General features: G+C 40.8%; 1 protein-coding gene and 1 long non-coding RNA gene across 3 annotated transcripts; one reads left to right on the top strand and one right to left on the bottom strand.

The window, feature by feature from the left end:
* Window positions 1-23634, top strand: LOC310909667. Of its 2 annotated transcripts, XR_014590133.1 has the most exons (4): window positions 1-104; window positions 7108-7264; window positions 21656-21705; window positions 23481-23634. It is a non-coding gene; the product is annotated as an uncharacterized lncRNA (long non-coding RNA). The 2 variants fall into 2 exon arrangements; XR_014590134.1 differs by lacking the exon at window positions 23481-23634 and having other exon boundaries at window positions 21656-21937.
* Window positions 3584-27577, bottom strand: CD38 (CD38 molecule; the record flags this gene model as incomplete). Its single annotated transcript, XM_083861727.1, has 8 exons — window positions 3584-5247; window positions 7090-7176; window positions 9002-9094; window positions 9736-9812; window positions 11416-11498; window positions 12204-12339; window positions 12990-13119; window positions 27339-27577. 8 exons carry the CDS (start codon window positions 27575-27577, stop codon window positions 5166-5168), a joined length of 927 nt encoding a protein of 308 aa, XP_083717853.1. The 3' UTR covers window positions 3584-5165.

Raw genomic sequence — 27577 nt, 5'->3', positions numbered from 1 at the left:
GTGTTATTATTTTGCTTCTTCACATGGAGTAGCCCCACAAACCACATATCAGCAGTGTCTGATATTACTCAAGAAAATTGAGAACATAAAAAAAATTGGAGACGGTAAGTGTCTTCTTGCTTCTTATTTTTGTAACATTTTTAGCACAGGGAATGAGTAATCTGAATTACATTTGTGTTCATTTCTATAATTTATCTCTGTCTAGACCACTTAATGTTTCCCTAGTATAAACCGAGCACATAACCACAAATTGATGTTGTTGGAAGTCTGACTTAGGGAAGCAAATCTGGCTCCTTCTGGTCCCCTAACATTGGATGTAGCCTATTATTGCACAAATTTATGCTCTTTGTAAGGCCTCATCATCAAGAAGTTTATCATCCATCCCAGTAGGGCTCCAAATGACTGTTCAGTGAGTTACACACCCCTCTGTGTCTGACCCACAGAGATCATAACTTCACTGATGTTTTCAGGCAAGAGACCTTTTGTTCACTCCCTGAAGGTTCAGAACTCAACTGCAGAGGTCCAGGTCTAATTGTTAGAGAGCTATTGATTTGATTAGTATTCCAAGAAGAGTAGGAATGGAAAAATGTTTTCCCCTAGAGTTTTCCCAGTCCTCTGCAAACCATTATTGTCACTCTCTTGCATTGACTAATTAATTTCTAGATTCATTGAGAAACCACTCACCCTCATTTTTAAGCTACTCTTTAAGCTATTTAAGGTGTAAATATAATTTACACCTGTTGCATTTTTACTCCACTAGGCCATAGGAAAGAAATTGTATGATTTTTTTTTTCCATGGCAGTTCCATAGACAATTTTGCCTGTGCTTAAATTGGGAAAAAAAAGGCCAAAAATCTAAGCAAGTATGGCATGTGTAGAAAAAGAAAAACCTAAAGCAAGCAAATATGATCTCAATCTTGGAAATTCAGGAAGTCAATAGAAATAAAATATATGAAATAGAGTGAGCAGATTAATAACTATTTCTTTTTCTCTAGCAGAATGCAGGTTTTCTAATTGACTGCAATTGATATGCTCAAAAGACTTCATTATCACACAGTCAGTTCTTGAAATTGTCAGCAAATTTTAGGACTATGCTTTAGATACTCAGAAAATGGATTGTGAAATTATAATTTTTAAATATTTTGCAAAAACTCTTTATCTGCTGCATTTGAGAGGATGCTTCTATGTCCTTTGCTGCAATGCAAAATCTCTCACGGGGAAATATATTTGAGGTTAATTTTATGCAACTTTATCCACCCGGAAGCTAATTCTATGAATTTGAGCTGATAATCTAGGAAATTTTCATAGGGAGTGGAGAGAGATAAGGATCTTGTGTTGGAGTGCACATCATCCCTATTGTGCTGCCCTCACTGCTGCAGAGCAGGATAAGTGCTTTCAGGAGGTGCTTGGTTTTCCCTTTTGTTTGTAGAGAAAGTCTGTACAATCAGCCAACAAACCTTAAATATCCTATCTAAAGTATTTAGCATGGATTTTAATCCTCTCTACTCTACTCTCCCTCCATGCACACTCAAATCCCAGCAATTAAATGAACTGGGGGTAAAGTAGCTGTATTGCTGTGAAATATGCTGGTGTGGAGCACATGCTGCTCTATGTGCTTCTTGGATATTCTGATTTGGGCAGTCACTGCCTCACAAGAGAGGAGGAACAGCAGGCAGGCAGCTGCCCTCTCCTGCTCCACAGTGCAGTGCTGAAAACAAACATGCTCTTCAAACTATAAAGCTTTTTTTTCTACTAGATATAAGATCTTTTTTTTTTTTTCCTAAGCAAGGAAAAAAGTATTATTAGGCTATTTGCCTTTCTTGGTTCATCAGTAATTTCATTAAATTTTGTTGACAAAGCAGAGGGATAACCACTCAGACATACTATTTGTTTTTAATCTTTTCACTAGCCTTCGTATTTTACATGCAAAGAATTTTCTTTAGATTGGCCATTGCTCCTTTCAAGCTATTTAATAGGAAGGATCAGCCTCTTAGTCCATTTAATTTTCATTTTAAGCCTGTAAATGTTATTGCTGTTAAGAGAAAGTTTCTGAAATTCAGCCCTTTCACAGGGTTTCCTACCTGAACACTTGCTGATCTCATCTTTTTATTCTTTCTACTCAGGTCTTTTGTGTAAGACAATGTCTGAGGATCATTGTTTTGAGTATCAGGGAGTCTTCTCAGGTACCTGCATGTAGGGTAGCCCCAAAAAAGTAAGGGGAAATTTCTGCCTCATACTGAGAGACACTGCAGTGCTGCCACTACCTCAGGTTCCATCCAAAACCACTCCCCTGTTGCCAGTCCAGGGGGACCCAGACCCACTGCACCATATGCTGTCAATATACACAAAAACAATATCAAACCCTCTCTCAAAGATTTTTCCCCATATTGCAGTGCTCAAGGCCAGGCTGAATGGGGCTTTGAGCAAACTGGCCTATTGGAAGGTGTTCCTGCCCATGGCAGGGGGGTTGGAACTACGTGATCTTTAAGGCCCCTTCCAATCCTAACCATTCTATCTTATATAAAATCAAACATAAGGCTAAGTGCTGGGCTGCCAGGGAGAACAAAATTTTCTGTATTTCCTTTGTTTCATAGTAAGGTTAATGATTGCTGGTCAGGTTAAGAGCCTTAAAGGCCTGGGAGCAGCAATGCTGTTGTGGTAGGGTCCTAGAAGTAGTTTTTCCAGCTCTGTGTGGTTCTGGGAGTGACAACCTTGATATCACCTTATCACACAGTAACTCAGATTCCTCTCGTGTTTCTGGGCAGTGTTTGATGTGGGCCTGAGGCACAAGCCAGCCTATTTACCTTGAACAAATTACAAGAGTTAGCTTTTTCAGCCTAAAAACACATTTTCAAATCCCAACATTTTCCAAAACATAAAAAGAAACATTTATTCCAAATAGTGAGAAAAATGCATAGTTATTTTTCCTTTTATTTATTTTCTGTGAATTTGGAATATTTTGTATTGGTTTGGGAGGGTTTTTTGCTTGGTAAGTCTTTAGCAAAGTAACAGGATTTGCAAGATTACTTTTATGGTAGGGCATGTCTGCACGGCATTTCAGATGTGTAATCATGCATAATAAAAATATTCGTTGGAAATGAGCTTGCTCATGTTCTGCCATGCATGTGATCCCAGCAGCCCAGACTTGCCAGCCACCTGCATTACAAAGCCATCACTTCCTCCTCCAGCACAGTTGCCCATATTAATTGTGCATCTCAGCTTCCAAAAGCACAGTTTGCTTCTTAGCATCTTGCTACAAAACCACTGACAAGAACGATCATTTTTCTTAACTCTTATGGCCAAGAACAATCTATGCTCAAGATAAAGACTCAGGATGTTTCATTTCCAGCCACCTATAAAGAGAATGACTTCCCTGTATCAGATGGAGAACACAGCCTGGGGAGGATCTGCTCTGTTTCTCTGCTCTCCTGGGTGGTTGTGTATAGTGTTTCATACATTGAAGAGATTTCAGAGTTGTTTTTAGGAAGTGGCCTATTTTGGTCTTCTGAGAATCTTTCTCTCTTAACTTTCTGGGATTACGTACAATGTGACACTGAATTAAGAACATTTGTCATCAGCAATTTTATTACAGATCTTGATTTTGCAGTCAATATTTTATATTGCAACAGAAGAGGTACAAAAGTGAGCATGAAGACAAACTTTTAACTGATAGTCAGAAATAACCTATGTGAAAGTATTGGTATGTGTCTATGTTGATTCATCTAAGTAGTTACATAACAGTTTGCAAATAAAAATACATTTCACTTAATGTAAACATTATGGGTGAGGTCTTGGGTTGGTCCAGCCAGGCTCAGTGCAGGTCTTCTATTGCTACTAAAGAGACAACGTTTATCTAGAGAGGCTCAAATTTACACCAGCTTGTGCAGTTCCATAACTGTGTTTTACACTCTGGGTAGTCACTAAAACATGTGGCAATACAACCTTCTACCTGTGGGATCATGGAAAGCCCCAGTTGTGGGATCATGGAAATCCTCAGTCTGCCTAAAGGTTTGGTAACTGCTGGTCACACTGTGACCTCAGCACCTAGGAGTAAATCTGTAGCAAAGCCTGCTCTGTTCTCTTAGTTTCAATGGCATTGCACAGAGGCACTACAGCCATGGCCACAAGCTGGCCTCAGGTATTTGTTTTGCTATAAACACTGCACTTGAGACTGGTAAAATAGAAATCAAAGGAAATCAGTGAAACCTGCTGTTTCAGTGCACTACAGTGCGTCAGTGCTTGTGAATTATACACCTCAAGGCATCACCTTTCACTGTGGAAAACTGAGGTCAAGAGAGACTCCTTATTGTGGCAACCGTTTGATGTTTGTTTCTATTCCAGTGGATGGCCAAGTTGTGGCCTGAGGGACCTTTTATGAAAGTTGGAAGGCTGGTGTTTATGCTATATTAAGAACAAAATGTAATCTGACCGGCAATGATGTATCCAGTAGGATTTTAATGGAGCTGTCTGAGTCAGTCTCACTATTTTCTCTCCCAGCTGCACACTCAGCAATTCTTACAGGTGCAGGCAACCTTCTGAGCAGTTTCTGGGTTTTTCTTGGCTCAGCTCAGCTGTCTTCCCATCAGCTGCTTACTGTGATACCCATTAAAAGGCAAGGACTGTTCTGCCTATTCCACTGCTTGCTTTACCTGGTCAGAAGTGTCACAGTACCTGGAAAAGCCACAATTCATACTACGTGTCACTGGGCAACATTCCACTCTGGGGAAAGTTGCACTGGGATGCAGGGAAAGTGTAGCATGTCCTGGTCATTTCCTGCTTAACCTTTCAGCAGGAAGGAAGTTGAGCACTGTTCTGGGCAAGTTCTGCCTCTCTTGGAAAGTCTCTTCTCTGTGCATGTCCCAGGGAGTCCCTGCTCTGTGCCAGTGGGGAGCTGTACAGGAGGGAGAAAACCAGGGCAAAGCACCTGCCTTGAATCGCTGACCACAGCCCTGGTCCACCTGAAACAGTGTTTGTGTGTGTGTGTGTGTACAGATCACACCTCAGGTATCATCTCCTGCTATCTGGCTGTTAGTATCACAGCAAGGATTTCTGGTTATGGCCTCAGGACATGCCATGCTACTGTTATCACTCTTAGCTATGTAGCCACATCTTCTCCAGCTTTACACACAAGTAACAAAATTCTTCAGCAGTGTGGAGAGCTCTGTTTCACAGAATTGCTGTGCTGTTGGTGCAAAGCCTGCAGTCTGTGTGGTCAGGGTTGTGCACACACTGAAGGAGCTGAACAGGCCTGAAAAAAGACACAAAACCAAACAAATACTTAATAATTACTTTGCAAGTACAACAGAATTTCTTCACAGCTAGTGAATGCAATGTGAAAGTTACATCTGTGCTTATCAGGCAGATTGATTTTCTTAGGGTAGTTCTTTTTGATCTTGCTGCAGAAAGGTAACTTTGGTGTTTTTAGGGACAAGGGCACGTCAGTACAAAATCAAGTAGGATCTGACCTCACAGCATGTCAGCTATGCTGCAATATAAAATATAATTACAAAAAAGAAGAAAGATCTTTTGCACAGACTGTGGAATTCCTGCCATGCTGAAAGTTCACCATCTGTCTTACTCATTGGTAAGCCCTGCTGCTACAACAGAAAGCTGTTGCTGTGAATGTCAGATACGAGATTTTTTCCTAATGCATCCTAGTGAGTCCAGTCTCAGAGCTACTTCTGGAAGACACTGTTAACATGGACAAAAGCAAGAGAAAATGAGCAGCACCAGTTGCTGCACAGTATGCAAAGGCAGATGCTCAGCTGATACAGACCTACATGGTTCTGTTTGCCATGATTGCAGGGGAGTGAAGCCAACTTACACAGTCTATCCTGAAGTTTGGCTTTACCTGTAAATTTCTTGTCTTACTATTATTCTGCATATAAAATAGTAAAATTAATTGTCTGTTAATTAATACTCAACCTAGTTGTTTATATATGTGTTAGTTAAGCTTTGACAAAAAGCCCTTCTTGTTATTTTACCTTCAGAAGTGAGATGTGAGACACAGCAATGAGTGTGTCAGGTTCCTCCCTGTGCTAAGCCACAAGGGGTCTAAGCTACGATATATTTCCCCTTCCTGCCTCACCCGATAGCTTATTTCATCACAGGCTGGAATAATCTGTGCCTCCTTACAGGTCCTGGGAGTATTGGTTAAAGGTTCCATTTATCCAAAGAGAAAGTAAGAACACGATCTGGCAGATTTATGCACCACGCCAGTGCTAACTTTTTCACAAAGTGCAGAGCACCCATTAATCAGGTTCAGCAATACCCAGACAGAAATATATTGCTCTGCCTTCAGATTTAAAGACCTATCATTTTTCTCTTCTGCAGACCAATTTTTCCTTACTTAAACTATTGTCACAAACTCAGAACTTCATAGAAATCTTTTTTTTACTTTGGAAATGTTCTTATCCAAGTATGAGTCCTTGACACTGAAAAGCTGTTCCTGACAGATAAGATACGAGCAGTATGGAATGTTTGCTGCTTTTCTAATGTCTCTAAAGAACAATTTTGCTCTGCGTGAAGGTCTCTGAACCCACACACAGGGATAAAGGGTCTCTGGTTTTTGTATTTCCTCAGCAGGAAGATGGAGATTTCAGGAGTTGGGCTGCTGTTTCCCAGACTCTTGTTTTTTGCTCCTGACTATGGTAAATAATAGTAGTTAGTAATGCTTATCGTGTCTCATGCCTCACTCTCTGACAAAGCAGCAGGACAGAAAGCACGGTCAAACTGTGGTGAAGGAAGTAAGGACCACCCTTGACACCTTGCATTATCTGCAGCAGGGAGGAAAGCTGTCTCTTTGGTTCAGACTATTTTAAGTAAAAGCCCAGTCAGAAGAAAATCTGGTGGCTGGATTTCTTCCTCCCTGAAAACAACTGAACATTCTCAATAAGAAGTGTTGGGCAAAGAGCAAGCCCCATATCCAGCCAATCCCAGGGCTGCTGCCTGGCTGGAAGCCCCTGGGAAAGACCCAGGCACACTGGAGGGATGTCATGGCAGCAAGGAGGAAGTCTTCTCTAGCTCACTGTAAACCTGCAATGTTAATTTTATGTTAGCAAAGTCATCACCAAAAAGAGTGGATAATTACCTGTAATTGTCTTCACAGATGATCTTAAAGTTTCGCTCCTCCAAAATGCTTATTAACCTCTGAATGGAATGACCTGAGCAGGATTCACTATGGAGAGAAGACTTCAGTTACTTTTGTTCCTTGTGTGTACAAAATGCTCACCTAAATTCCACACTATGTCACTGCTTTATTATAGGTAAGATTCTTTAAAAACTTGTTTGCTAATGTGCTGTTAAGTCCATTGGGTTTGTGGAGCTTTGGCTACCACTGAGCCCTTGCTGGTAGACTATGTGATGCTGTGCATCTTTCATGAGAACTTTGTGCAGGAGGATGTCTGTGGGACGGGATTCAGTCCCACTCACAGTTCAGGCTGCTCTAGAACTGCTCCATTGCTGCTGGTGGCTTCCACTCACACCAACACAATACAAGCCTTATTGAAATCTGTCAAAGAGCAAAACGGTCAAGTCCTCTGTGTGATGAGAAAAGGCCAATCATGAAAACCAGCAGCTAAGCCCCAGGCAGGAAGTAAGATAGGAGGAAACTGATAGAAAGCAGGGGAAGAAGCAGGCTATGAGCACCTCCTGTATGTTTCACTCAGTTTATGGCTGCTGCTGCTGCAGTATTTTGGCAAGGGGCTGTTTCAACATTTTTTGTTTCAGCCTAGGAGGCCTAACTTGTGTATTTCTTTCCCATCCAGATAAAGGATTCAAGAAGCATGTAGCACTCTCATACCTTCAAGATCTTTATCTCTATGTTTAATTTAATAGCCCAAGGGCTCCAAAGCTGTAGTGAGAAGTTTGACAAATGTCGTAGGCACAGACAGAGACACAGAAAAAACTTGTTACCTCAAGGTAAAAATAGTCTCCTCATCCAGAGTATAAGATTCACTTCTACTACTGGGGACAAATCCAGTTCCTAACATATGACATTACTGGAGAGCACTGCCAACTTTTTTTTGTTCACTAGTCTTGACAAGTTATCAGTAATTCAACATGGAATACAAATGAGAAGATATAAGGAATACATACTATTGGGGCTACTCCCCCACTCTCTCCTTAGAAGCAAGCAGAACATAAAAAGGAAATTGCTATGAGCTTGTTGAGCAAGAGGGCTGGCAGGACACTGCCTTGTTGAAGCTGTTGAGGGAGAAAATGGTGGCTTTTCTGATGCTGGGAAATCACGGGACAAAGGATCCAGTGCTGTGTCTAGGGATACTGATGTAAAGATTACTCAATGTCCTTTTGTTCAGCAAACCTTTATGCAATGGACCACAAGACTAAGAAATGCTCAGATGTGATCTGAGGTTGCTGTTCTGGTATCAGTAATTCCATGGTAAGCATTTCAACTGCAGTTGAATGAACTACTGTTATTAAAAATCACAGAATCATTTAGGTAAGAAGAGACTGCTTGAGATCACCTAGTCAAAGCAATATGAGCTGGAAAAGTTGCCCAGGTTCCAGTCAGGTTTTGAGCATGTCCATAGATGGAGACTCCACCACCTGTTCTGTCATTCAAAAGTGGCTGTGCTCAGCATAATTATACCATTCCTGTGAACAAACATATCCATATTTGCATGGGTACATGGACATGTACCCATGGACATCCTTGCAGACATAACCTGGACTCTGACTTCAGTGCTGCACCCATAGCAAAGGTCTGTAGACCTCAGTGGAGTTGAAAGGAACTTAAAGATCATGGGACCCCTTGAAAGCAAGGGAAATGTCATTGTGTTTTACCTATAACTGTTCAGCAGTATCTACAAAAAATATCAGAGAAAACAACAGTGCAAATGTTATTTTTTTCCTGCAAAGTAAGCATCTAGAAGGTGAGTGTAGAGCAGATTTCATGAGTTTAAGATAGTGTTGCTGGCAGACCTGAGCTGTGCCCTGTGCCTTCCACACACTGTTCATCATGGTGCACCACTGTGACTTACCTTTGGGGTCCACCAATGTCTTGCATAAGCCAAATGTGCACTTCAGAGACTTTATCTGGATTGAGATTAAAGATCTCAACACTTCCAAAAATGCTGTAAGAATGGAACATGAAACAGCAAAACAGTCTTAGTTATCTCAGAAAGATGTAGAGAGTGTGCTCCCCAAATACTAGTGCTTATTAGTGCTCCTATAACACTCAGAGACAGAACATTATCTTGCCAATGGATTTTCATAGACTATTTATTGCCTTATGGCCAAATGTTGTTTCTCCATTCTTATTCCACTTTCAGGAGAACTTTTGAAACTTCCTGCAGACAGGAAGTTTCAAAACAAGAAACAAGCTGAAGTTTTGCCATCCTTAGTGTCTTTTCTCCTGTTCAGTTTCCTGGCTATTGATTTGGTTTGGTGCCAGGGAAATTACCATGGCTGTTCTCCCAGAAAACATATTCTTCATCTTTTGACATTATTCAAGACTGCGCTTGCAGCCAGGTAGCCAAGTCTAGTGAAGTAAAATCAAAGAAAGTGTAATAATCAAGTTAGTTTGAGCACTAAGAGCATACTGGAAACCCCACCCACTCACCCTCTGGAGGATTTCAGTTACAGTCTCTGTATAGAAGGAGTGAAAAGAATCACAACAGCCAGAGGTGAGTTTACCAAAATCCCTTCTGCACTGGGATTCATGGGCAGACAACCATAGGCAGTCCCACAGAAACATGAATGGTTGAGTGAATACCTGCTGCTTCTGAAAGCTCCAGCTTCTACTGATCCATTGAGCATCACTTGAACCACACCACATGCTGCTTCTGCAAACTGAACCAAACCAATGGACATTACACTCTGACACTACATGCAGTGCCATGGCAGACTTGGGGCTGGTAGAATTCACTGATGCCCTTAAAACTGTCTGATACAAGCAGAGGATCTGGGAAATATTTTTGAAGAATATTTCAGTGCAAAAAAAAAAAGCCTCTGAAGGCTATAGCAAAATTTTGATAAAAGCCTCATTAGACAGCTATGAATTGGCAGTCTAAGGTTGCATGAGACTGGTACAGCAGCTTGTCTGGTTTCAGTTTTTATAGGGATTTCCAGAGCCCCTATAGCTGCAGCTGTCTGTAGTAACTCACAGTAATCCTCAGACTGCTTTAGTTCAGAAAGCAAGGACAAGCCAGAACAGAGGTATCACTTTAAGGACACAGACCATCACATCCTTGTTTCCTTGTGACTCTGTGCTCTTTTGTGGCTTGGGATTTTTCTCTCTTGATATTTTGGTAAAACTATCACTGAGTTTTGTTTTATTTTTTAAAACTCATGTCCAAATATTTAAAGACTACTAAGGTCTATAAAGTACCTACTCTGGATATATAATCCATTCGTAAGGCAAAGAATTTTTTTAAAAGCTTAATGCAGGTGACTGTACTTATCATATCTTTCATGTCCCCTTAAACAAACTCAGATCTTGAGAACTGCAAAGTTTCGGGAAGTTTCATTATGTGTAACTTTCAAATGTAATAAACCTGAGTTTTAGTAGATCTTGAATTTATATGGCAAGGGAGCCTGCAGTTGAGAAAACCTGAGTCTGTATGTGGTTTTCTCTCTCACACACTCTGGAACTGAACCATTTTCACTCCTAGTTTACCCACAAACCATTTTTTTTTTTTTTTTAATGGTGAGTAGACTTTTTCTTACATACACGAGAGCTGGAGCATACAGGAATGCTTATTTTCCACCTGGGCAGTCCTATTTATAGTCATACCAAGAGTGAAATCTTAGAGACGTGTAAAGTTAAAGTAATACAGGACATTAAGTTTTTCTCTAGCACTTTGTTCCTGTAAAGTGCTGATTCAACAAAGCCAGGCTAATTGCTTAAGTGGGACTAGCAGGATCTCATTCCTGTGATGGGAGTTGGCATGTCTAGGGGTGGGGACATCACAGGAACCTTGCCAGGTGCTGATGTGGGAGGGTGTGCTATTCAGGTTTATGCCGGGAAGTGCAAGGGGATTCTCAGCCTCTTGGAAAACCTCTGTGCCAATCTGGCTGCTGTTTTCCACATTACCATGCTAGAATAGATTTTACTGTAGGAATTTATGTTCTTTGATTTAATTAAGGTGATTGTTATAATTGTGAGCATTACTTGCAAAGCTCTAGCTTTCTGCCAAGGATTGTTCTTGACACTGACACTCAGCCTCTGACCACAAAAAGAATGCCTGAACTACAAGGACATCAAATGTTGTACATAAAATATGAGACCTTGGATCCCAACACCATGATTTTTAACACTTGAAGCTAAAGCTTCCGTCACCTTCTATTGTTCCATCTTTTAAGTTCTATCTGCAAAATCACATTTTTTGGCAATGTCAGAAACTTAGTGCCTTTCCTCGCTTTTGGATTCAGGGAGATTTAGTCTAGATCTTACCATCTTGGATGCCATTTTCCAGAACACAGAGCTAGGGTTGCTCTCACATTCATTTCGTTTTGGACAAGATTCATAGTTGATTCCTGAGAAAAAATACATTTACACAATAGCTAAGGTTAGAGTGAACATTTTTGCAAGGCTTATGTGGCTTTGTGAACAAAAAGATTTGCCCTGCACCGAAGTAAGAAGGCTAAATGGGGAGAAGGCTCTAAAAGGAAAAGAAATTTGCATCTGTTCAAAGGTCTTCCTGTTTGCTCACAGTCTTTTTAGAGAGGCAGTTGCAGATCTCATATCACAAATAATTCCCAAAAAACTGAAAAGGGAAAAACCCATGTGAGAAACAGGTTGGTTCCTGACAAAGTATAGTCTGATTGCATTGAAAAATTAAACTTTGCCCAACATTTTCAGTAATTCCAGCCCAGTTTAAAGGTTCCTAGCCTTAAGCACCAACGCAGGAGTCCTGTGGGCAATGATACCCTGAAGGTACCTGCACAGTGTCCCAGCACTTTGACTGGCCCATGGCCAGGGCCTTTCTCAATGACATTCCTGCTTTGCAATTTGTCCCATAGGAACCACAGGGTGGAAGGAAGCAAACAAAGTAAAGGGAGCTAGATGTGGCCATAGTTCAAGCAACAACTTGGTGTTAAAATAACATCCAAAGTTGTGGTTTTTAATTTAACCTGAGAAATAGGTATTATTTTCAGACTTCCAAAATATTGGACAGTTAAAGTTTTAAACTAATTCACTAGAAAATAATGGGAAAAGAATTGTGTTTAGATGTAGATTACCTGGGGCAGAGGGGTCTCCACACCATGAAATTCTATCAGCCATATAACCCAACAAAGTGTCCTCCAAGGTGAGGAAATTTTGATTGGATTTTGTATAACGATGAACAAGGTCACCTGTCTTGCTCCAGAACAGTGACTGTGAAATAAAGTACATTGTCTGGTAAGTGATAGCTATACTATAGATGATCAGAAAATTTTTCTGGAGAAAACCAGAAAGTTCATGATAGTGAAGGAATTTTAGTTTTATTGAAATGCAGTGAGTTCACCTTAGTGTGTCAGTTCTTATTTGAACACTGTCATTTGCAGAATACTTTGGGTGGGTTGTTTTGTTTTTTGTTTTTTTTTTTTTGTGGAAATGGACATGTTTAGCTTTTAAAGGATTTTGAAAGAAAGGTTTGACTAGTTTTCATAGGATATATACCAAATTTGTTGTTTGATTTTGAGCTGCACATGGAAGAACAGCTTTCTGGAAGCAGCGTCCCTCTAACAGCATGATGGCATGCTCCTTACAGAGAGCCATATGCTCAGGGAATGGGGACATCCTTGTCACTTCACTGGGATTATCCTGGCTTAAGGCAAGCCTTACACAGGGATGATTCCCAGTAACAGAGTATGGACAGGGTAACTGGGTCCAAAGGTGTAACTGCAGGATTGTTGCAGTAAGTGCAGAAGTAAAATACCATCCTCATCAACCTACAGACCTTCACAGTTGTTATGGGTGAGATCCCACTGTCCAGAGCACTGTCCAGATCTATCATCCCACCAGAGCCCACCCTGCACCGTTACCTTGTTACAGGGTATAGGATGACTCGCTAGCTCCATTAAAGGCTGATAATCTTCTGGTGTGATATTGCAGGGGTTCTTGTAAATGAACGCATCCTTTAATGATTCCCATATTTTTAGACAATCCTTATCTCTGCCAAGACATTAAAACACAGTTAATAAATATTTATGAGTATTTGTGCCTGTGAAAGGTTCTCCCTCTGTTGTGGTAAAACACTCTGGATCAGGTGTTAGAAGAATTCCAACTATGCTCAGGCACAAATACACGATCCAAAAGCAGCGTATCTTCAGCATATGAAGTATATACTGAGGAATGAACAGTTCAAAATCATCTTTCCTTCCTGCATTTCAAATTAGATTATTGCCACATCTGAATGTCATCTAGGTTTTTATGCCTAAAAATGATCAGTGCTGATTTTACATAACCAAAAGATCAAATTTCCTGATTGTTCCTTATTCACCAAATCACGAGAAGCAAATAGCTTCTCAGGCTATAGCTTGTCCATTCTAAAAATATGGTCAAAGGATACTGTCCCCTCAGATAGAGCAAGTCAAAAATATGGTCATGTATCTCCCTGCAGAGAGTTTGATCCTAGAGAAAAAAAAGATCTGTAATTTTATCTAAAACAAAAGAAGTGATTTAGCTGTTTGGGACCTGAGATGATTTTTATTCATGCACTAATTTGCAGCTATTGACTTTGCTAGAGGCACAGTTGATTTGCACAGATATAATCAAGATCCAGATCAGGGGCCACTGTACAATGCTGTCTGAAACTGAGCCTGGGAGCAGGGACAGGGCATGTCACCCTGGAGGTCTCTGGCTAAGACGCCAACTGAGGCAGCCCTGGCACATCCCAAATTTCATGTCATGTCATATCATCTGTCACAGGGCCAGCCCCAGTTGCATTAGGGACCACACCTCTTGTTTATATGAACCAAATTTACCTCTTGGTGGATAAAGATGAGTAACCATGATGATTTTTTAACAGGACTATAATCTTTCATTCAAGAGCCTAAAAGCACTTCCAGTTTCATCACTGTAGAAATAAGAAGCCAAACTGTGGGTGCTGCAGGGAGCATGGTAATTTTTTTGCTGTTGCATTCTTATGTCAGCAAGAATTCATGTTCTATTTAGCAGAACTTAACTTGGGTGTTTTAAATTTTCTCCTGGAGGAACATTTCTCTGGCTGCAAAGTGTAAATAACCCACAGAGGCCACGCTCCAAACTTTGGTACTTTATTTAGGGGTTAGGAAGTTGTAAATACCTCTCCCTGCCACTAAGGCTTACAATATGGACACACTGAATCATCCAAGAGAGAGGGCTCCTGCTAATTAAGAGGTGACATTAGAGAATAGGCAGCTGTCCCCTTTGCTCTGCACAGTCAATGGTATCATAAAGACAATTTGTAGAGCTTGGCTGTAAGCAAAGGCACATCTCACAAACATTTATATGGCTCACACTTTCTAATTTGTCAAGTGATTTGTCCTCCAGGCAGGCCTCTTTTTTTTCTTTTTTTTTTTTTTTTTTTTTTAAGCTACTCCTGAAATCTGCTTTATGTAAAAGTGTTAACAGCCACAGGTGACAACTGGGTACCCAGTGATCTATCCTTTCATATGGCAAAGCTTTTATGCCTGGTCTCAGACAACAAAATATTTTTCAAGAAACCATAAAAAAACCATGGGTTTTTTTTATTTCCAAAGCAGAGAGGCAGGAAATAGACACAACATAAAGTATTTCTGCTGCTAGACTCAAGTCATGGCCATGAGAGGCACAAAGAAAACCATCCAGGTGATTCATGATCATGCCAAGATGGACTGCTGAGTCAATAATCCAAAGCATCAGTGTTCTATCCTAAGACACCAAACTCAGCACTGGATGACATGTGTCAATGTCATCAATATCTGAGAAAAAAATCTTTATGCACAGTCCTGGCAGGGTTGAGCCAAATTGTATCTTTAATGTCATAAAAGGTAGTAGGTCTTAGCCTGCAAGTGGGAGAGGCTCTTCTATAGCTGCTAATTGGTGTGGTACTGCTACTTGTATCCCAGGGAAGAATGGTAAGTCATGAAAATGGGCTTTTATAGAAACTAGGCAACTTCAGCATTGTTTTAGAAATAAAAAATACAGATCATCAATGTAAAAAATGCATAAAAAAGCTAAACAACCTTTTCTTTTTGCTGTCCTCAACTATCAACATGGGCCTTTTTTAACAAATGAATAATGATAAATCACTGATTTACCACTGGAAAGCTATTTCTCTGATATGAAGCACAAATTTTGTCTCATATCCTAAAGACTTACCAGACACACAGAACTGTGATTCTGGTTTGCTTATCATAAGCAGTGAGAAGACTTGAGGACCTGCAAATACCAGCTCCAGGAAGATGTGCCATTCTTTCCAGTCTTACTGTTGAGGTAGATTCTGTTAATAAATTTTCACCTGACCTTTTTCCAACACAGAAAGAAAAGACTTGTCTGGTGTGCAGCACTTAACTCACACCCAGCAGAGGTGAGGGCAGAGACTTTCCATAGCTCTGGGCCTTCTGAAACAATACTACGAGTTTGCTGGCACGTGGTATGATAAAAATTCCAGCAAGAACAGCTTCAGGTTGAAACAAGAACATGTGCCTTGCCAAAAAAAAAAAAAAAAAAAAAAAAAAAAAAATTAAAAATGCCTGAGAAGCAAACTTTTCTCTTAAAGCTGCTCCTAAGTCATAGAATGTGTTGTTTTAGTGTTCCTTCTGGATTTACAGAAGAAAGAAAGGCCACAAAAGAGACCCTCTCTCTACCAGTTAATTAAATTTATCTAATTCAGATAATCCTGGAGTCCATGGGGAATCCTCTCATGTCCCACACTTCTGTGGGCCTTGGGCACTCTCTTTCTCTGGGTTTTGTTTGTGTATTTCGGGTTGTATATGAACTAATTCTGCATCCTATCTGCAAATACTATATAATCTCTTCAGGCATAATGGATTCTTCCTTTGAGGCTAGCTTTGTTTATGCTGAAATATCAAAGGCATTTTATTCTACTAAAGACATTGAAATACTGTATCCAAATTCAGTGATATGTAGCATAAATATACTCTAAATTTGTGTTTAGTTTTTTCAAGTTTTATTTTTATGAATAGAGTTTGGGCAAAGCTGGTAAACCTGAAATAATAACTAACAGAAAGAACATAAGAAATCTTCTGTAAACATAAAAACTGCAATATTTCTCTGGAAAACAAGGACTGAAAACTTGCCTTAAGGCCTTTTTGAGCCAGAGACTCTACCCTGAACTCAGTATAGCATGCAATAAGGGCTGGGATACAAATAAACTTTTCCTTATTAAATCCAAATGTTATACATACTGCAAAGCATATCCTCCATTTGTCCTCACATTGGGGTAGAAATTGCATTTTCCAATAAATTTGAGTATTTCTATCCATTTGCTTTGTATATGAAAATAACATTAATCTATCAAGTGAAATCTGGGGCCAAAAACATTTCCATTAGCATCTGTTCCAGCAGCCAAATTTTAATGTGCATATTAGAAAAATGGACAGCTTCTGCATCATTATTTCTTTCATATCTATACACTGGTCTGGCTAACCTTGAAAGAATATCCTTACACTGAAAGGAACAGGACAGCATTGAACTATCACTGCTACTATAGATTTTTTTTTCTTTGCTTTTGATTTTTTTTTTCTTTAACTGGACATGACGAAGCAAATTCATCCCCAATTGAAACTGATTTAATTAACATCAAGCATAAGTTTCATTCCCACTGATTTCAGTTACATCATGAACAACATCTTGCTTTCAGTTCAGCACTGGATTGACACTGAATGCTGAAAACATCTTAAGAAGGGCAGTGTTCCCTTAGGCTGTGTTGCCTCTAGTTTTCCACTTAAGAATTTGAGAAAGATGCCTAAAGTATGGGACCCGTTTCAAATTTACAGGTAAAGAATTAGTTCCAGACTTTGTTCTGGACAACTCAATAAACTCTGCCCATGTTTTTAAATCACCCTTCCAGGCAGAGACACTTTTCTGGTGAGACCTGTTCTCCCTTGCAATTAATAACAGATTTTCCAAGGTCCAGAATTTTATTTCTAAAACACTGCAACGTCTTCTGGACACCCTGAGTTTTTAATTGTGGCCCTGTGGTGAAGCTCTGAAGTTACAGCTGGACACAGTCTCTTGAGCCCATGCACCTAACCTGTGCAGTGATCAAACCTCTGCAATTTGTGTAAGAAAATCCTTCTCATTTGCTACCATCACTAGCCAAAACTGTGATGAACTGAAGCACTCAGAAATCTGACTTTTTAAAAGGTCAGTGAGATGTTTGTGGTTATAACATAGCTCCTTAAAGACAAAAAGCCACTTTTCACTCTTGCAGGGATCTAAGGCATGGGCTTCACCTGTAAAAGCCCAGATATCTCAGAAGAATGAGTACCAAAGAAACTAAAGGGTGTAGCGACAGTTCTGCCTCTAACAGACCCATCTTTGCCTGTGTCAATTTATGTGCTGCATTTTGGTAAACTCTGATGGCTGTAGACAGCAGTGAAGTTTATACATCCATAGTCAATCTGTTTTTTCATGTGAGCTTATGTGTAGCTTTGCCTTTATGTCAGAAATTATATAAGGACATGTAACATTTATGCCTGTGTTGAGAGGAAGCCCTCTGTAAGCCAGAATCCTTTTGCTACTTTTTCTGCCCTAAATATTTCTGAGGCTTTATTTATTCAGCTTTCCCTTCCCTACTTCCAGCCTTGCCTTGTCCCACTGCTGCTTTGGAGCAGCTTTTTTGGAGCTGCTGCCAAGGACGGCCCAGGCAGCTGCGGTTGGCCGTCTCCGGAGTGAAGCTGGGCTGGAGCTAAAAGCAAGGAGAACAGCGCCATCAGGTGGGGGAAGGAGCTGAGCTCAGCGCCAAAGGAGCGGGTTATTCCTGCCGGGAGGCGGCAGGACCCATCTCCAGGGCACGGAGCTGGGAAACGGGGACGTGCGTGCAATGATGGATCGGCTTCTTTGTTATTATTGTAGCACCTAAAGCCTCCCATCAGGTGTCTTTGTCCTAAAAATCAGACACATGTGAATTAAGAGAGGTCAGCCAAAACAGTGTCTTTGTTGAGGATTTGAGGACACTGCTACCTGCTGGTTTTAGCATTTGGGTAATGGAAAGGGGGGAAATTAGCAAGGAAAAAGATGAAGGAAAGAAGTCAGACCTGTCAATCTGTGTCTTCAATAAGCACAAGCCTCTCGTTTCCCATTTAGTTTAATTACTGCAAAGTGTCTGCCACCATATCACGGTAACAGACTTTCTGTCGACATGAAAATGACATGCTTGATTTTTTTTGGCAGCTTGATTGGGTAAATATTGCTTTCTGCTGACTAAATAGTTCAAGAGTCAGTAAACAAAGCACTGGAGGAAGTGACTGGGCATAGAGAGGTAGATCCAGAGCCTGCCCCACAGGAAGATGATTTCTGGAAAGGTTGCCTGTAGGCAGAGCCATCAAATTCGGCCCGGCAAAGAGGGGGGCCTGGAGGTCTGGGAAAAGAAGAATCAGTGAGGTTGCTGCAGGGTGCACCTCAGGGCTTTGTCTGCTCCTGTACAGCAAACGACCCGGAGCAAGTGACAGCTCCTCATCACACCAGTCCTTCACCTTTGGCAGCAATAAGAAGGTTTTAAGGGCAGGAATATTTGTGGCTTTGGTTTATAGCTCCTGCAGTGTTTTATGTGAGTCGGGAATTGGTGCTGCAGGACAGCACTAGGCCTTATCACCCTTCGGGAAGGGCTGAGCCAAGAGGAGCCAGCTGTAACCACTGAAGGGTTCATCTACACAAGCAGATTGTTTTGCTGACTGGATTTCAGCCTCCCGGGGTGAAAAAACCAGCTGCTAAAGCAGGTGGTGTTTTCAGAGATGCTCTGTAAGTGGAACAGAGCCTCCAGCAGGGCAGAAGTCTCACCTGGACTGCATTTTTCCAGAGGGTCATAGTTGCTCTATAGTTTAAGCTTCCAACTGAAGGCCATATCATCAACAGATATAGAGGGAATAAATTTCAGCTGGCAGCTAGCTTACCCTTTGATCAGAAAGGGTATCTGTAGAAGAGTTTAAATGTTAATATTAAACTTCTAAGAACACTTCTTTAACAGTCATCTAAATTAAATTATACAGGGAAATATTCAATGGTTTACTGCACTTTAATTTTTTTCCACCCATAACATGAACTTGCACTACATTGTTTTGTTTTGTTTTGCTTGTTTGTTTTTAATAGAACTAAAACTGCTGGTATGTGGCATAAATGCAGTTTTTTGGGAGAAGTCCCTGCTTCAAGAATGGGCTCTGTTAGCAGGACACAGACAAGGGAACAGATCAGAGATTTAGTACATCTGTGAGTGAGGTCCTTGATAAATCCTTATTTTGTGAACATCTCCTGGGAAGACAGAATGCATCTTTAGCATGTTTTTTTTCCTTGGACACTTCAGACAGACTTTCATTTGACCCTAGAGGGAAAGAGGATCTATTCCCCCTATCCCCATGGATAACTAGAGTTATATTTCCTCATGGTTTTCTGAGGTGCTAAACAGCTCTTCAGTTTTAACCATACCGTGGCAATGACAGCTGAATGATATCACCTCTGAATGTGTTTTTTCCTTTTTTTCACTGACATCTCCACAGATGTTACAGGAGAACAGAAGCAGGGAAAAGTGGGAGAGAACAATATTCCCCTTTCCAGCAACAAGCTCATAAAAACATTTAATAATTTCAATCCTAGGGTGGTGCTAAAACAGCCACCAGACATTACCATGTAGAGCCAATTCTATAAAATCAATAAACAAGAAAGAAGGTAAAGTACAGGCAGCTGACTGCACACCACTAAATAGCTGCAAAGAGTTACAGTGGAGAACTAAGTTGAAAAGTATTTCATCAGCAAATACTTCTGATTGACATGTAGAAGGTCAGTACAGACAGAATAATATTCTCTCCGGTATCTGGGATTCAAACCAAAAGAGATTTTGACTGCAAGGATATTTTAATATAGTGATGCAATATGTGTAAACTAACCCAAACATGAAAAATTATTTGAAATCCTACGGAATCTCGCAGCAAGAGCCATTAAATACCTACATACTGTAAAATTAATGTAGAATATTTGTGTATATAAGAAATATAGAGTCATTTAATAACAATTTTTATAGGATAAAAACTCAATTTAGAAAACAGATAGGTGAGTTGACATATGGTTGTCAAGTGAGAGATAAATTCAGATCCCAACAGCCTTTCTGTACCTTAGCAGTACATTGATGTTGGCCATGGACAAAAGACAATGTACCTTTTGACATCTCCCTGTTACACTTGCTGGACCCTCAGACCTTGGGTTGTCTGCAGAGTTGGGGAGCAGATCTTCAGCACAGAACTGAGCCTGAGTTTTGCACAGAACTGGATGGCTTTTCACAGCCTAGGAGTGGCATTTACACTCCAGAAGAGCAGAAATAAATATGCAGGTGATTAATTATTTCAAGAACAAATAAATGATAGCTACTCACTGCCTTATGAACTTGTCTCTTGCTCAAAAAAATTAATTCTTTCTAATGAACTTCCTTTAGAAAGAGATGGCAATAAAACCTAAATAGAATCCTCCCTTACAGCCCAGAGTAGTTATGGAAACTAGCTTTAAGCAGCATGAGGACTCTTTTGGAGGACAAACTCCAGAGCCAATAACCCTGCCTCCATATTCTCAAGTACTAATCACTGTCTATTTGTGCCTACTATATTCCAGTTCTCCATTAAAGCTCAGTACAGCATATTTCAATACAAGTGTACTTTTAAGTAAGACTCAAACAATTGTTAATATTTATAATATCTTTGCTACCAAGAAATTAAAAGAACAGTCAAAGTCACTTGTATACAATTTAGGGAAAAACAGTTGTAAAAGAAAACCTTGTTATAAACATTAAAGGATAGAAGAAATGAAAAGCAGAGCAATTCAGGTTTCATATAACAAAGGCTAACACAGAAAAGGTTTTAAAGTCAGCACACAAACACATGAAATAGGGAGAGGGACATTAATGGCATATACAAATGTTAGGACTTGGGTATTTTAATAAGCAATGTGTTATTATGATTATACAGTGCCCATCTTAATGCTGAGAGACAAACCAGATGTAGGAACAAAATATCATCACCATTTTCATTAGAGATGAGCCAAAACATTTCTTCATTGCTGTTTGTCCTAGTTTACCAGGGGACTTCTTACAAGTCTAAAAGTATTTCCTAAGAAATGAAAGACAAGGAAGGTGCTTCTGGTGATCATCCTCTGACAGTTCAACCTCTGTCTCAGAGAAGGTTGCTCAGGACCAGGATCCATCTAGTTTTGAATATCTCCATGGACGGAGCCTCCACAAAGTCTCCAGTCAATCTGTTCCAATCTTTGACCACCCTCAGTAAAAAAAGACTTGGGTTTTTTCCTATGTTTAAGTAGAATTTTCTGTACTTCAATGCCCATTGCCTCTTGTCCTGCAACTGAATACCATTGAGAAAAACTCGACTCTCTCTTCTTTACTCCTCTCTGTAGCTCTGGTTCGTGCCTGACATGTTTTGGTTTCTGAAATTCCTTTCCCAGGGAATTTTCTGTAAACAAGAGACATGTTTTGGTAATGGCAAAATTGTTTACATATTTCCCCTAGGAGAGACTTCTTCTTGACGTCCCTCTGGTCTGACCAACGTGATTGAAGAGGTTTGTCTTCTTGTCACCAATCCAATTGGTCTGTGTAGAATGGTATAAAAGGGGAAATATTTCTCAAGAATAAAGGAGTCATTTTTCAGCCTTCTGAAGTCAGAGTCTTCGTGTCATTGTGGTGTACAGCAGCGTTATCCCTCATCTGGTATTTATCACCCTGAGCCTTCCCTTCTCCAGGCTGGACAGTCTCAGAGCTCTCAATGCCTCTCTGTATCAGACACTTCAATCATCTTCATGGTCCTTCACCAGATGTGCTCCAGGTGTGTCCCTCTCTCCCTTGTAGTGACAAGACCATACCTGGACCCAGCACTCCAGATGCATCTCAGCAGGGCTGAGCCAAGGGGAAAGGTCCCCTCTGTCCCCCTGCTGCCAATGCTCCTTCTCATGCAGCCCACTGGCTTCTGTCACAAGGGCACACTGATGGGTCACATTCAGCTTGTCACCAGACTCCTGTGTCCTTTTCCATAGACAGGGCAAATAAAGCCTTTGGTTTGCTCTGGGACCAAAAAAGATGGCACAGCAATGATAACAGATTTTTTTTAGAAAGCGTATTCTCACAAACAAAGAAACACTAAGTCCTCTGCAGCTTGATGGATATCAAATTAGGAAGCTTTAGAAATCTGCAGAGACTCTAAGAGAGTCTGATGCATTACAATTGGGTAGTAATTTGTACTCTTCAGAAGACTGGTTCAGTAATGGTTTCTCTCATGTAAGGCATATTTTCTCGATGAAAAAACAAATCTCAGGTAAGTTTCAGTATAATATTGTGGCCATGAAAAACAAAGCTAGGATTTTTTTGGCACTGAATCAAATCATGGTTATTTAGTACCATGCTTGATGTGAAAGCATTAACAATCAGTGAACAAACATAAAGGAATTAGATTAAAAATGCCTAGTAAAGCATGAAGGCAAAATGGAAAAGTAAGCCTACAACAAGCCCCAGATTTCTTTCGGGAGGGAATTATGTTGCAAATGCAATAGTATCTCACACAAAATCATGGTCCATATGTTCTTTTTGACAAAATATATCTCCATCTCTACAGGCTGCAAAGGAATGGGAAGGCAAAATGCATTCATGATTGTGCAGTCAGGAGACAGAGCTCTCCTGGACTTGCACCAACTCTTACTAAATTTAATGGAATTATAGACTGTTAAAATTTGTTACAACAGAACTTTCCACTAATGATAAAAACAACATTGGTTGATCTAATTATATTTAAGGGGGAAACATATTCTCTTTGTGTCCACACAAGATTGCATGAAAAATGTATTGAAGTTTTACACTTTCAGCTTCATCATCAGGTTTTTGCGCTGCTTAGTCAGGCACAGTGGCATTGTTTGGCCTGGCAGCTACATGTGTTATCAAAACTGCTCCCTGTCTGTGTCCTTCGTGCTCTTTTCCTGTCAGAAGTTAGACAAAAAATAAGCTGGTTTGACTTCTAACAAAAGCTGGTTTGACTTCTAACAATTTTTAAATAGTAGGTCCTTGCTGGCTTCCATGGACAAAAAAACCCCTGTGTAATGTGCTCTAGGATGATCCTGCTTCAAACCCAACCCATTCTGTGATTCTGTGCATGAAAGACTGAGAAGTGACTGCAGATGTGAGGGGGGAGCTGTCATTAGCTGAGAATGAAAATTCTCTCGAGCTGCAAATGTAAAATCAGTTATTTCTAGATGAAAAAAAATAAAATTAAATAAGCAGCATTGTTTATGCTTTGGGCATTAGTGACTATGACCTTTAAAATAAAGTGTCTACTCCACTCCTTCCCCAGGTCACAGAGTACTGCTGGTTCCTGACCTCAGCCTGCCAATTCAAACGTGGTGAAGAGGAAACCTAAACCAGTTAACTTAGGCTACAGCTGCTGCCACTTTTCTGCCCCAACAGGTACAGAGGTGCCAAACCATCATAAGCAGCATCCTGCGAGTGCTGGGTGAGTTACCGTGTCATCACAAGTGGTCTCTGTCAGCAGGGATCTGCTAAATCCCCTGAGCTGTGCAGGTGAGCCTGCAGCGCTCCCCGCTCTGATTGTACCAGGGATAAATTCTTGGAAACTCATCGTTGCACGAGGCTGGAGGTGAGACTTGCGAGGGGTCTGAGGCCACAAGAGGGAGTCCGTGTTACTGGGAAGGAGAAGACGAAGTAATTTGAGGTCAAATTGTTTCTTCAGACCAAACTGCTTCTGGCTTTATTCAGCCAAAACTACCATACATAGTGGTGGCCATGCGGGATTTTTACGAGACTAGTGAAAGCAGAACTTCTAGCTTCTGTTAATGTTGAAAAAAACCCTAAGACTACCAAGCTGTGACAAAGTATTGCTTTGGAGCCAGTATTTTCCAGGGAAGTGAAAAGAGAAATATTATTCTTTACTGTCAGTATGTAGGTGTGTGAGTCTGTATGCAGGGAACAAACCCCCTACAGCCCGCTCCTACACCATCCACATTGCTTCCCAAAAAACAGGGCTAAGATTGAAAATGCTTTATTGAAATGTTTGGTATTCTCTTCCTCTTCCTCATTAACTTTGTCATGACAAAGTTTATTCAGGAAGACTGAGGAAATTGCATGTGTATAAATGTTAAGAGTCAGCCAGCCAGAAGCAGAAATAAACCTGAGGATTGTATTGCACACAAGCAGTTGAACAAAATTATTTGTTTTACTGGAAGATGCTGTAATACAGTACCAGAGAAATGTCCTTTTGTTAGCAAGTTCAATGCAGAGTTCTGATGAATTTGAAGAACAAGCAAATCAACAGGATAAAATCTGATTGCATGGAGTGTTTATAAAACTCAACTGCAGACAGGAAGAGCCTTTCAGTGGCCTCTCTGGGTTTGGGTTCAGCCCAGAGATTGTACTGGAAAAGAGAAGAGCATGACCAGAGAGATCTGCATGGGCATGGTGTAAGGCCTCCAGTAAGATGAGGGAGAGTGCAAGAAGCTATGCTCAAGGATTACAGAGTTGTGATAGTGAAGGTGTACACTAACATGTCAGAGGCTTTCTTAAATGATTTACAGCACACAGATGCAAAAGCAGAGCTAAATGGAGACTGTAGAACTCTATTAAATCCTGTTTATTTTTATTAAAACTGTTAGCCAGGAACAGTATAATATCCATAGCCATATGTCAACAATCCCCCTTCTTTTCAAAACCTGCCAGCTATTCCAATCTGAAATATGGCATTCCAAAAGGTAGTAAATGTCACTAACTACCACAGTGAATAGATTTGGTGTCCAGAAAATATCATCAAAGGTGGAACTTAGTGACTCTGATATTAAAAAACCATAGAAATACAAGGAAATGTCCATAAGTTTACTAAAAGCAGATCTTAAAAAAAAAAAAAAACAAACAAACAAAAACAAAACAAAACAAAACAAAACAAAAAAAAAACCACACCAAAACACCCGCACCAAACCACATGTGTCAGTGTAAGATAAAAAGGGCAAGAACAGACTATGGGCAAATTTATGAGAAAATATCTAACCAAGATAACAAGTTCCCATGGTGGGAAGTAGTGGCAGAAGCAGTCCTGGCAGAGTACAGGGCACAGCTTGCCCAGCTCATAGGACTGCCCAGCAGCTCAGTTCCCTGTTCCTACTCCTCTCTTTGACTAAGTGCACCACAGGTCCCATACAACAGAGGATCCAAGGCATACCTTAATGATGAAAGAGAGAGGGATGAAAGATCCCACTCTCTGATGTGTCCTAAAGGCACCCAGCTCATTATCAGAAAGTGCCAGTGACAGAAGTGGTTGGTTACATCACAAACTGCATGGAGCTCAGCACAATCAGAAATGAGCAGTCTTGGGTTGGATTCCCAGAAAAGCACCTGCATTTAATTGTCTATTCAGGAAACCTCTGAACATTTCAGATATACATAAACAAGCATATTTTTCCTTCTTCTGTTCTCTATGCTTCAAAAGAAATTGTCTGTTAAATAATAAAATAGAACAAAAAAGGGTCCTACTATAGAGAAGTCATTTAATCTGAAAGAAAGAGAGCTCACAGCCACAATGGTATTAAGCACTGTTGGATTATGAATAGCCCAAAATATTGTGCTTTGTATTAACAAACTTTTTAGAAAACTTGTGATCATGGATTTGTGGTATTTTTAAAACTGTCCTTGAATTGCCTAAACAGATTGTTCCTAGAGATATTTGTGGTCCAGATTCAGACTGTGCTGTCAGTGAAGACACACATGGCTGTGGCTGAAAGCATATTAACACAAAAGTGTTCTTAACATCTTCAGCATCTCAGTTTGAATGAAATGAGCCCGTGTAATAAAGGCTATTAGGCTTGAAAAGAATTTCAGATTTAAATATTGAGTGTACAATTCTTTAATAAATTAATTTATGCTTTTAGAAACGTGTATGATTTTGCAAGTTTCAGGAGCTTTTAAATTTTGTTTGCCAAAGAATCCTCCTTTCCCTCACTAAAGCTAACAAATATTTAATGTAAAGAAAGCATGAACTCTGTGTGCTCAGGCCATGATTTCCCACATGACCCTTCAAATACTGCAAATCAGCTTTTTCATACAGTGCAGGATATCCAAAGCCAAAAGAAACCCAAATGCAAGCAAACTATATACTTTGTTCAAACTATAGCTTTGTCCCCTTGAGCTCAATGTCATGAAAACAAGAGGTGGCAATTGCCTTTTTTGGAACAAAGATCAGGATGGTTCTGTCACTGGCCAAAGTGGGGCAGCCCCACCGCACCCAGCCGAGGGCGATGGAAAATTCTGCCAGAGGCTCACTGCAGACACAAAACAGAGGGGCTGATGCCACAGAAGGGGTGGATGGTTCCCTGCTGAGAGACCCTGGCTGCTCTGGATCCTGTCCTGAGGGTTTGGGTGTCCCCAGTACCTGCTGGGGGGGCCGGGGCACTCCCTAATTCATACTTTGCCTTTCTCTGCAACCAAGGGGATCAGAAAATCAGTTCTCAGCTCTAATGCACAGTTGCAGACCTGGGCCCACGGAATCTCTTCTGCAAGAGAGATGGATGGGATGCCTGGGGTGTTGCACTACCTGCTGTGATGAGCTGAGCAAGGACCACCCTCAGGGAAAGGTTTTTCCAGGGACTGCTGAGCTGGTATTGTGATCCACCTGAATTTCTCCATACAAGCTCTCTGAGCTCATCAAAAAGTCTTATCCGAATGCTAAAACCAGTTTTGGATAACCCCAAGAAATTTTTCAAAGTTCTTCTAACATTTTTGTCTGTCCTATAAATCTGTGTTGAACCTTTTCCTTTCCCTCCCTCCTGTGTAGTTCCCGTTACAAGACTGCAGTGTCACATTACAGGATTTTGTCAGCTCAGCTTTACCGCAAGTTGCTTCACCTCCATGTACTCAAACCTGTTAGAATTCGGCTTTTATTTCAGCTGGCATTAGGGAAGTTGCAAAATCCATATATGATTCTGCTTTGACCTAGGATTAATGTTACTTTTATTGCCTCTGCAGGTAGTTTCCTATAAAAGCCACCACTGGGGCACCGAATTGTTATCTGTACATTTTTCTACAAAACAAGAGCTCTTAAGTGCCTGATTTCCTCCTGCCACTGCAAACGCAGGGGTCACGGGCAGGGGGAGGCGAGAGACAGTTCTGTTCACCCGACACCTGAGGCACGTCCCAGACCTCTACTCACCCCAGCTCTGGGTGCTGCGCCGTGATGTAGTTGTAGCATCTTCCCAGGACGACTTCCTGCAAGTTCTTAGTGGTCCCCCTGTCCTTCCACTTCAGCATTTTGGGGCCATCCTCGTGCCTTCCGTGGGTCAGGAGAGAGGCCAGCACCACGGCCAGGACGAGGGCGGCCAGCAGGACCACCATCCCCAGCAGCAGCACCGTGCGCTGCCGCACCCGGGCCGAGCCCTGCTGCAGCGGCAT

Source organism: Zosterops lateralis (assembly GCF_965231275.1).
Source record: "Zosterops lateralis genome assembly, chromosome: 5".
NCBI classification, from domain to species: domain Eukaryota; kingdom Metazoa; phylum Chordata; class Aves; order Passeriformes; family Zosteropidae; genus Zosterops; species Zosterops lateralis.
The sequence above is the reverse complement of the archived record's forward strand: the minus strand, read 5'-3'. Positions and strand labels throughout refer to the sequence as shown.